Source organism: Nematolebias whitei, chromosome 13, assembly GCF_014905685.2.
Source record: "Nematolebias whitei isolate Nwh7 chromosome 13, NemWhi1, whole genome shotgun sequence".
Taxonomy (NCBI): domain Eukaryota; kingdom Metazoa; phylum Chordata; class Actinopteri; order Cyprinodontiformes; family Rivulidae; genus Nematolebias; species Nematolebias whitei.
Window position 1 is genome coordinate 13607549 of NC_056510.1, and position 11061 is coordinate 13618609.

Consider the following 11061-nt stretch of genomic DNA (forward strand, 5'->3'; position numbering starts at 1 on the left):
TATATATATATATATATATATATATATATATATATATATATATAAATACCATGATGCAGAAAGGAAATAATTTCCATTCTTCTAGCAACATTGACCGCCTGTGTGGTTTTTACAATGAAAAGCCTTAATTTACACTTCCAGAGAAACAGGAAGCCATCCTCTGTAACACTAGAAGAAACCAGTTCTTACCAACATGACCTCAAGCTGGGAAAGACATTTTCAAAACGCAGATATAAAGATACAGCTGATTGGGCATACCACAGATTGTAAAAAGGTAAATGTCAAACTTATCACTGTTGTAATGTTTCTGTTTAACTATTCCCTGCAGTAGTACAGATGAGCAACTGTTGCCATTAAGGTGGACTCGTAGTACTTGTTCCTTTCGCGCACATGTGTGTGTGTTTTCTGGGTATAATGGTTCCCTCCCACAGTCCAAAAACGTATTTGCTGAACAAATTTGTATGTTTTTAAAGTGACCTTTAACATTAGTTCAGCACTGCCCTTTATGGATGTTCAAACTGTGAGTCCCTAAGCAGGTGCTGCCTGACATGGCTGCCACGTACCCCATTAGTGTAGGTGACAACTACCCATTGTCAAGGAAACATTGCAAAAACAAGACAATAGCTTGGCAACAGGCTGGACCCAGAATCTGGTGCCATACCACTTATGAAACCTACATCATCAGCCACAAAGCATTCTGATAGAACAGGATCAGAAGTAGGCCCGGCCTGGGGAGAGGTGTCATCTCAGGTCAGTGCTTTGTTAGAAGAGACTTTAGAGAAAGAAGCCTATATTTCAGCCACAACTTAAAGTACCTTTAACTTGAGTCTTTGTAAACTGTTATCAAACATACATGTATTCCACAAACTTCACAGACAGAAATAGGTTTTCCTAAGTTGTCTGTTATTGACAGCCACAGATGCAGCAGCAGTGTTCTGTGGTTTTATCTTTACATCTGTGGGTTTTTATGCTTCACCTTAAAGAATTGCACACAGGAAACAATCCCACGCCAACTGCTTAACGTGACTAACTAACCGTAAGCTTCTTGCAACCCTTGGGTCAAAAATAAACCACAAGACCTCAGTTTGAAAACTGAGTGCACGTGAGTTATTTTGACTCATGGGTTAAAGTTTAGTTTAACAAACCAAGTCTGTAACTAGTTGGTATACCAACTGCAGATGATTTACAAGACAAAAGGCTCGTTTTGGGAATAAAGAGGCAGTTTCTTTTTTTAATTGTATTCTTTGTTTTCAATTGTCTTTTCTCCATATAAAGACTACCGGTGCCTATTCCTTACACTTAAGCTTTAATAAACTTTTTTTCATAGGTAGGAAGCAAAAGGTATTGCCTTATTTCTGAGTCACTGTCTGGATCCAGGGAAGAAAAAATCAGATTTTAGAGAAGACATGAGGAAACTTTAGTTTATCGCAGTCATGTTCAAGTGCACGGTGGCGCAACTGGTAGAGCTCAACAGCGTGCAGGTCCCTGGTTCAAATCCCGGTCCGGGGGCCTTTCTGGGTGGAGTTTGCATGTTCTCTCCGTGCATGCGTGGGTTTTCTCCGGGTACTCCGGTTTCCTCCCACAGACCAAAAACATGCATGTTAGGCTGATTGGTAACTCTAAATTGTCCCTAGGTGTGAGTGAGAGAGTGAATGGTTGTTTGTCTCGTTTGTCTCTAAGTGTCCCTGTGATGGACTTGCGACCTGTCCAGGGTGTACCCCGCCCCTCGCACAATGATTGCTGGACATGGGCTCCTGCGACTCCCGTGACCCAAAACGGAAGAAGCGGGTAAAAGATAATGGATGGATGGATGGACCCTTTCACCTGCTTTGTCAAGAAACTCATTTGTTCTGATATGCTATTATTGACACAAGTCATTTCATTATTGTAAATAGGCTAGAGGTTTAGGTCGATCTTTATTAAATATATTGCCAAAAAAAGCAACTTAAGCCACTTACCGTATTTTCCGGTGTATAAGTCGCAGTTTTTTGCATAGATTTGTCAGTCCTGTGACTTATACGCTGAAGCGACTTATATATTTTTTCTTCCCATATTCATAATGCAATTTTTGACTGACACTTTAAATGTCTAAGAACTGAAACAGCGAGTCCTCCCGTGTGTGCTCACTTCACTCAGCTGGTGCAGGCGGAGGAACGCTGGAGAGATAACGGCTCCGGCCGCGATGGATGGATGGATGACACCGCTCCGTCCAGGCTAAATGAAACTGTTTGAACCATTAAATACGCATAATAAACATGACATGCCAGCGGTGACTCATAATAAATGTGACTTATATGCCAAAGCAACTTATATATGTTTATTCCTCTTAATGATGCTTTTATTTTTGACTGATGCAACTTATACGCCAGAAAATACGGTATATTATTTGTCCACTAGAAAGGGTAGTGGTGCATTTTGTTCATTGTTTCTAACCCCAGTCTGTCACATGACAGTTGTATTATATTGCTTTCTACTTTAGTTACACTGAGCAAAAATGTAAAATCCAACACAAAATGTTGTCTGTTAAACCAAGGCCATTCAAGTGACAGCTCGTGGACCACTTCTGGCCCGCGTGTGACTTCAGTCCGATATGTTGGGGTGGAGGGGGGTTCGATTTATTGTATTTATGATTCAATGCAATTAAACAAATTTAAAAGGTAGATCATTGTAACGCAGTACTTGGTTTATTTACATAATGACTTTAATTGCTGGATGCCCGGCCCCTGAGTCTGGCTTTCAGAAACTGTGGCCCCCTATAGCCCTGTCCTAACCTATTTCATTTTTATTTTTCTTCTTTCGGCTGCTCCATTTCTCAGGGGTCACCACAGTGAACTGCCAGTAACTTATATAAAGACTTGGCAACTGGTTTTACGCTGGATGCCCTTTCTGATGCAACTACAGACCAGCGAGCTGCCACAGGCCTCTGTGTGGAGCAGAGAGCTGCTATCTAGGGCACCTGGAGGAGCAGAGGGTGGGGTTTAAAGCCAGGCCTTGCTCAAGGGCCCAGATTTAACTTCTTTAGGTTTATATGAACTGTTTGAAAACTGTTTCAAGTTATCATATTATTTAATCAACGTCCAAAAAGAAAATGGATTGAACAACTTCTAAAATCACGCTCGTCTTGGCCTATTTTAAAATCTTTTCTTTTTTTTGTAACAGAAAGAAGAATTCATTAGATTAAAAAACAGCAATAAATAAATGTATTCATGGATTTGCAGGTAAAGAAAGTAGTTGGATGAATTTTATTGGTGTAGAGTTTTTTCTATTAAATGTTTTAAACAATCATCTGTTTTTATGTCTGTTATGAACAAAAGAAGACATGGCAGAAATACAAACATTTGTACACACAGTAAACACATTTACAGTACACCAGACTTCACAGTAGGGTTTGAACACTATTCAGATTTTTTCTTCGTAATTCTCTTCCCGCAACATTTGCGAGTGCAAAACAAGCAGGATTTCAGCGTCACCCACAAAACGACGATAACAATTGCAAGTAAAAAGCCGGCGACGTCCAGGCTGTGGTACTGAATCCAGTTCAAGTCATGTGCAGCCACCCTCAGGTGCGGTGCTCCCTTGTGTCTCATTACAAACTCGGACCAGAAAACAGCCAGGTCCAGAGGCTGAACGGGGCGGTCCAGGTGGATCTGGGACAGCTCCGTCATCCGTTCCTGGTAACTGAGGGGAAATAAAAACTTTGATTATCGGCCTTGAATCACAGATTTTATTTTAGGTGATGCTGTTTAAACCTTGTGTCTGTAATTTGTGGTGCTTTTGGACACTAAATGCCAAGATAACACAAATTATATAGAAATGATTTAGCAATGTAAACATAAATGGATACTTCAAGAAAATACTGACAATTGGCATAAGAATGGAAACACATGACATGAGAAGACACTGGACATGTCCACAAAGGTCTGATGGGGTTTTTATATATTACATTACATAGTGTTGTGCAGAGGCCAATCTATTTCAAATACATATAGTTGATTTTACATCCTCAGGATTTTACTTATAACTAAAGACATGCATGAGTGGGTTTGTGTGAGATCCTTATGATTAGACAGTTTTAACTACAGTAGACCACAGTATGCTTTTAATTTGGACAGACAGGAGCCAAGCTGCTTAAAACAGATCTTCTAAAATGTCTCACATTCCAAAATGAAAATAATTGTTGCTGTTTGAACTCTTTTATATATATATATATATATATAGGTTTTTACACAATGTCATTTTTGCATCAAAAAGTTATTTACTTTGTTGATATATATTTTTCACATTGCTGTGTATCTTTGCACACTCGTTACACATAATCAAATCTGACTGTTTTTTTTGTGTAAACTGCATGGAAAAGCTAAAACACGTCTCATCTATGATTTTCTTTAAACTAACTAATGCAACTAGACGTTTTCAAGAAGTCTGAAACAGTTAATGAGGATATTAGCTCAAAAGTGCGCAGGTTCTGTGTTTAGTGATTAGACATTTGTAATGAGAAAAAATACGAAGAGCATGTAAGTAGCTGACGGAGAGATCAGGCAGATTTTTGTATTGTGTTGGAAGCCGAAACCTGAAACAACTGTGGTTTTAAATCTAATCCCCATTCAGTTTCACACCCATTTGCAACTTTATGCTTGCGACCAAAATTCAGTACCTCTCATGCTAAAGTAAAATAAAAAAAGTATAAATTCAATGTTTTTATGTGTGTTTTTTTTTTAGACGGTTAAATTTCTATTTCTAAGTTTTAAAATTAGATTATTAGCTTGCTTGTGTCTGTTATCGTCCTTCTTTGTTAGCAGGGACAAAACTATTCAACGTACACTGAAGGTAAGGCACGGACTATTCAAATTGCCTATAATCATACCTTCCAAATGAGTATTGAACAAAGTACAAACATATGTACTACTTCTCATCAGTCATCATTAATTTACTGTCCAGTTGGCATACCTTTTGTCTTGGATAATTTTTTTCAGGGCAGCCACCAAAGTTTCACTTGTCATGTCATAGATACTGTGCTTCTCTGCAACGCCACGGGCCACCATCCGTTCAACATTGTCTCCCTGGTCTCCAAAAAGTGGAAACATCAACATGGGCACTCCATTGCAGATACCTTCATATATACCATGGGTACCACCATGAGTCATGAAGACTTTAGCTTTGGGATGAGCTGGGGAGGACAAAGAAAGTCACAGATAAAGATCCAAGTTACTAGAAACTATGTTTAGGTGATTTTGTCAAAAATAATGAATAGCACAAGATTGAGTTATTTATCTTTTGGTTATTATATCAAACACACCAAGGAGGTCATTCTGAGGTAACCATTTCATAACTCTGATGTTCTTGGGGATATTGTCAGGTAGCGCGCCTGTGTATCTCCACACAACCTGGAAAACAAATCATCCCTCAATTTTCACCACATACTAGCTGCTTAGGCAAAGAATGAAAAGTCTGGCGTGCATACAGCAGAGCAGAGCACAAAGTCCAGTAGTTCAATCTGATTCAGTCTATAGCGTACTGTATGTGCAGAGTGGTTAGTGTGATAATGGTTGTTTTGTTGAGTAGCTAATCAAAGTATCAGTATACAGTGAAGTCAAATGATTCAGTTAAAGTTGTTACCCGTTGGGGTATCTGTCCAAAGGCATCTAAGAAATGTTTAGCCTTCTCCATGGGCATGTTGGACACAATTGATCCCAGCGTAAAGACAATAAAGCCATCATCTCCTGAGCCATCCACAAACTCCTTCAAATCCTGAAAAGATGTTGGAGGAGAAATAAAGATGACATTGATAAAGAAACAAATTCTCAGTTTTAGGCTGAAAATAAGCCATTGCATCATTATGGTACATAATGTTCCTGTTTCCCCATAAAACCTCAAAGAATGAATGAAACTAACTAACAACTGTTTAATCCTGGAAACATAACTGTCTGTGTGTTTCTATAACCATTATTATTGCATAGTATCTGATCTCTGTTGACATAACTGGAGCCTCTCATGCATTTTCCTAGAATACTGATCGTGGTTCAAAAACCTGGATCGGATTGCTCTTACAGAATCAACCGCAACAGCGGTCAAACAAGTTCTACCATATTATGACATGCATCTTAAATAAACAGAGAAAGCAATCTCTAGAATGCTTCTAATAACACTTTCATTTTTCCATTTTTTTGTCTAAAGATGAGTTTTAACACATGCACGAAAAAGTTTTTGAAGAGGGATTTATACCGTACATTTATGTGTAAAAAACACTTTTTTTTCTGGTCGTACGTTAAGTTTTATAGCATAAAAAGTCTTCCTTGAACTTGTTTGAACTCAAAGTTAAGATACAATAGATTTGCCTCAAACATCTCCATATACAGTAGGATGCCTATTTGCACTTGTAAAGATTTATCATTATACTCACCGCAGGTAGAGGAGCTTTCTTTGCACAGTTGATCCCTCCAATCAAAACCATGTTTGGCATGAGAGGTTTGGGCCATTCAAAAGTAAAGTCATATCTTAGAAGCCAGATAGCACCCTGACTTGTAAGCTCTTTATAAGTCATGTTGAAAAGCCTGTCTGTCAGACCATCAAAGTGTTGATACATAATGCTGCACAGGTAGGATTCCATAAAGTACATCATCATGTTTTTCACTCTCTGTGGGAAGTTCATGCGGTCATTGTTACCAGAAAACGACACAGGAACATAGGAAGGTGGAGTGGGACACTGGTTAGCCATGAGATCCAACCCACATGGGAGCCCTCGTAGAAAGTAAACAGCTGGGATGGATAGTACCTTAGCCAGGACAGAGCCACAGGGAAGGAAGGGGTCTGTAAGCATGATGTCAAACCCTTCTCCCTTTAGTTTATTCATTAAAGGCTCATTGTTCAGTAAAGCCTCACAAGCTGCCACCTGAAGAGAAGTGAAGCTTAACAAACGATTGACATTGGCGAACACATCCTTAATTCCTGGCTGCTTTTCAAAAACTCCTTCCCTGAAACTTTTGAGAGTTGAATCCAGTTCATCTTGGGTGAATGGCACCTTGTAGACCTCCGTCTTGAAGCTTTCTGAGCCTTTGATCAAGAGGTTGTTTTCGGGTATCAGAAGTGTGGCCTCGTGACCCCTGCGAACGAGCTCCTTCACCAGTATCTTCATGCTAAGCCAGTGGCTTCCATCCACGGGTAGAACCACCACCTTCCCCCCATGAACAGACTCCAGACTGAGGCAGCAGAGCCAAACCAGCAGTCCCGCTGTGGAAAACCGCACCCTGTTGTTCATTGCCTCCGCTCCAGCACTGCAAGCTGGCTTTTTGTGAGAACTGCTGGTGCCTTTTGTGAGAAGGAAGCTTTATGTGTGTGGGGGTGAGAGAGCGAGTGTGTGTGTGAGGAAATTTCACAGGAAGTGCTGGGTGCAATTTGAGTCTAGCAGTTATGTAACTTCAGGAAGACTGTGGAGGTCCTAACGCTTTGTGGGGGGAGTCTCAGCATTCAGTGGGTGTCCCCAGTTAATTATTAAAGTACATGACTTGGCTGTGTCTTCTTGTGTTTGCTTGTACTCAACACAAAGAAACTATGTCTAAAATGTGTTAATGTATACATGTTTTACAATATTTCTCATTAAGTAGTAATAACTTGCAAGTCATTGTGTTCCATGTTCTGCCTGCCCATTTGAGCAAAGTCCTCTCTGTTTACTTTGGCTGTGCTCACCCCTCCTCCTGTCAGACAGACACATGCGTGTCTTGTGAGTATTAGTGATAGTAGTACTACTCTGTGTTCTCACGCATGCAGGTATATCTGCTGCATTCTCCACAAGTGGTGGCGTGCAAAGCCAGCCGCATGTAACAGGAAACCAACTCCCCTCTCTTTTGAGGGAACTGATTGCATAAAAACAACATAATGTTTGGAAATTTAACAATGGTTACAACTTGTTCCACTGAAAGGGAAGTCATTTTAGTGAGTAACTGTACAATGATAGTAACAATGTATTTTTTAAATGATTAACGATGTAAAGGCATGCCTAATAGAATGTGTTGTGGTTTGTTGCATTTGTATTGTACATGGTGTTAAAAACCTGCTGAATTGATACATATGGCAACACATCCCATACAGTATAAAAGCTGGGGTCCCTAATTAACAGGCCAAGGATTTATATCATTCATAGATCATTTAGTACAAAACTGCATAGAAATATGAAAAAAAACTTTGCTTTTTTAATTTATTTTTGCTGCTCCCTTCTGTGGGGGACGACACAGCAAGAGCGCTTGCATGGAAGAAATCATTAATTATTTTATTTATTTATTTATTTACATGGGTCACCCTTCTTGATGCATGGGCTTGACTCACAGCCTCAGGATCACAAGACCTGGGTTGCATCATTAAGGACATCTGGAATAAAACATCGCCATTGCAACATTTGCCAAATCTTGTGTACCATTTCACTTGCTGTGGTGACACCTGCAGGTGGGAGCAAGAAAGAACAACAATGTTTAGCTGTAATTAGGCATTTCATGCAGAGAGGCTCATGATGAGGAGATGTGGTCTAATATAACTTTAAATGTTGATGGTCACAGCCCTAAGTGATTACTGGCACATAGCTGGAGGGCTCCTTTATTTAAACACACAGCTTTTGTTTCTTTTCTGTTAGATGAAACATCAGAAAAGAAGTCTAGTTGTGTTGTTGTAGGATTTGCCAGGATGCCTGAATGGATGACTGAATGTCTACAAACACAGGACTCTTCTGTCTTCATTGTGTTGCTTGCTGGGTGTTCCTCATCTAGTGGAGACCAACAAGTTAGGCCAACATATAATTCAAGGATTCAAGGCTCTTTGTTTGTCGTTCAACATGTGGTGGAACGGTATTGTGTACACAGAGTCCCAGTTACAACCAACAAAATATTAAAATGTAAAAGAAAAACAGTAATAAGACTTAAAATATGAACTTAGAAAAACGTTACCTAAAAACACACTAAGCACTAATACCATAAAAACAATACACTGAACAGCAGCACGAACATGAGTCTGTGTGGGCAGATGAGCACGAATGAACACAGTAACATGAAACAGATCAGCAGCAACATGAAACAGATCAGCAGCAACATGATGTGATTTTTTTCATAGTGATTATCCTGGTTAAAAAGTCATGAGTCAAACAGCCTCAGGGTAGAAGCTGTACCTCAGTAGTGGTTCTACACTTAATGACCCTTAATCTCCTTCATTAGGGGAGTGGGGCAAAAAAAATGTGTGTACTGGGTGAGTGAGGTCCTTCATGATGCAGGTGGCCCTCTTCTTGCATCTGGAGGTGTAGATGTCTGTGACGGTGGGGAGGATGACTCCAACAGACTTCTGTGCAGCCTTCACTACTCTCTGCAAAGCTTTTCTTTGGTAATAAACCAATAATATATTTATATCATGCCACAAATAGGACACAAATGCATTTGAATTATGACTTTTAAAGGTAACAGGCTGCAACAGAGAGTAATTTAGGCCTTCAATGGGTTATACATTACTTTATTGTACATTGCTTCAGCTTCTATTTCACTTCTTCATTGTTAACTGTTTTCAAGAGATCCACTTCCTAAAATCACAGAGCCTGTCCATTTACAGACCTGGTTGTTTTGAAGCTAAATAAGAAAAACACGAAGAAGAATGAGTTTTGTTTTGGTATCATTGCGTTAATAGTTTGCGTGCACTTTGTGTGCACAAAACAATAGTGCGTGTTTAAGATTTAAAAGAATAATCACCAATATGGCTGTTCAGTGGATTTGTTAGGATTAGTGAATAACTTGGTGACATTTGCATTTTTTGCCACTAAACCATTTTCTGCTTCACATCATTTTAAAGTCCATCTTACCTGTGTTTGATTAACAAACTAGTCTAAGTAACTGCCTACTCCTCCAACAATGTAACGACTATGCAGCAAGTCTGTATGATGGTGCTGACCCAATGCAGCAGAGACAAATCTTGCTACGTGTTCCTACGTAACAAAATAAAATGTGACATAATCAGGCTTTATGTTATGTAACCCAAGGAACAATAGTAACCTAGTTTTGTAATTCGTATTATTCTGTGCCTCTTTAGTACGCTGACATACATTTGCTGATGTCCAACATCACCTCCAGAATGCCTTTATGAGGTTTCAGCCAAATTAAGCTACAAAAAAGAACAAAATGTGAATACAGTAGACCGTTAAAAATAAGCCACCCTTCTATACTTGCTGCTGCCCATTTGAGACAATTCAGTGTGAAATATTTCAGCTGAGGCCACCAAAGAGTGACAGGTGGAGCACACACTTTTACCCTTAACTAATGAAAACAGAATAAATGGACTTGGCAGCGGAAGTATCCTTCTAGGATTTGCAGTTTTTTCTCTCTCTTTCAAAAAAAATGCTGCATTAGGTTTTGCAACAGCTAACCTGTTTTCTGCACTGAAAAGCTTTTAGGTCATCAAGGTTTAGACTATTAAGGAATTTGCACTACTGTGCCACATGCATGAAACACAATCCTTCTCAGGCACACAGTTCTGCTGCAGAATGATAGTTATACTGTATACTGAAATTTAAAGGAAAAGTTGCAATTTCATTTGTTTTTGGCCCGAGTGAGGCAACAACTTAGACTGACGGGCTGTGGTATGATAAATTACACCTGTCCTTTACCCTGGAAAAGTCTGTGACCTTTAACATGCTGACTCTCCATGACTAATGCCTATGCTGTTTCGTAATTTTACAGGGAGTCTATCCAGCTGCACTCATTCAGCAACACCTGTTTTTAAACCAGGCGACATGAAATAAGATGGAAATGTAAATCTTGTTTTGTTTTTTTTTTGTGTCATTTCGGTGGTGTTTTAAAACGGGTGTTAGAATGAGTGAGTTGTTTTGAGCTTTTGAACATAGCTGACCAAAGGATGTCAAATACATTTCAGTGCAAACTGTCAGTCTAGGCCTAAAGGCAGGTCTATGAGGTGAGCTCCTGACTGACTATCATTTTATGTTGCTTTCACATCATATTTGATTTGTGATGTATTTAAAATGCAAATGCATGATGTCTTCCCAGTGAATTTCAATTTACATAGGTTGTGTTTCTGGACTAT

At 39.4% G+C, this 11061-nt stretch overlaps 1 protein-coding gene across 1 annotated transcript; it reads right to left on the minus strand.

Moving 5' to 3' along the window:
• Positions 1 to 3234: 3234 nt before the first annotated feature.
• LOC119419050 (UDP-glucuronosyltransferase) lies at positions 3235 to 7273 on the minus strand. The gene is made up of 5 exons (XM_037686350.1): positions 6401 to 7273; positions 5617 to 5748; positions 5297 to 5384; positions 4948 to 5167; positions 3235 to 3678 (listed from the first exon to the last, which is right to left on the minus strand). The coding sequence occupies exons 1-5, from the start codon at positions 7253 to 7255 to the stop codon at positions 3396 to 3398; spliced, it is 1578 nt and encodes a 525-aa protein (XP_037542278.1). The 5' UTR covers positions 7256 to 7273; the 3' UTR covers positions 3235 to 3395.
• Positions 7274 to 11061: the final 3788 nt, after the last annotated feature.

Bases quoted from the DNA above. Each gene is read 5' to 3' on its own strand.
- LOC119419050 (XM_037686350.1), bottom strand. From the start codon at position 7,255: ATGAACAACAGGGTGCGGTTTTCCACAGCGGGACTGCTGGTTTGGCTC. The intron at 5,168-5,296 runs GTGTGTTTGATA...TGTCCTCCCCAG, and splicing joins ACCTCAGAATGACCTCCTTG to CTCATCCCAAAGCTAAAGTC. The intron at 3,679-4,947 runs GTATGCCAACTG...ATTTCCCCTCAG, and splicing joins AAAATTATCCAAGACAAAAG to TTACCAGGAACGGATGACGG.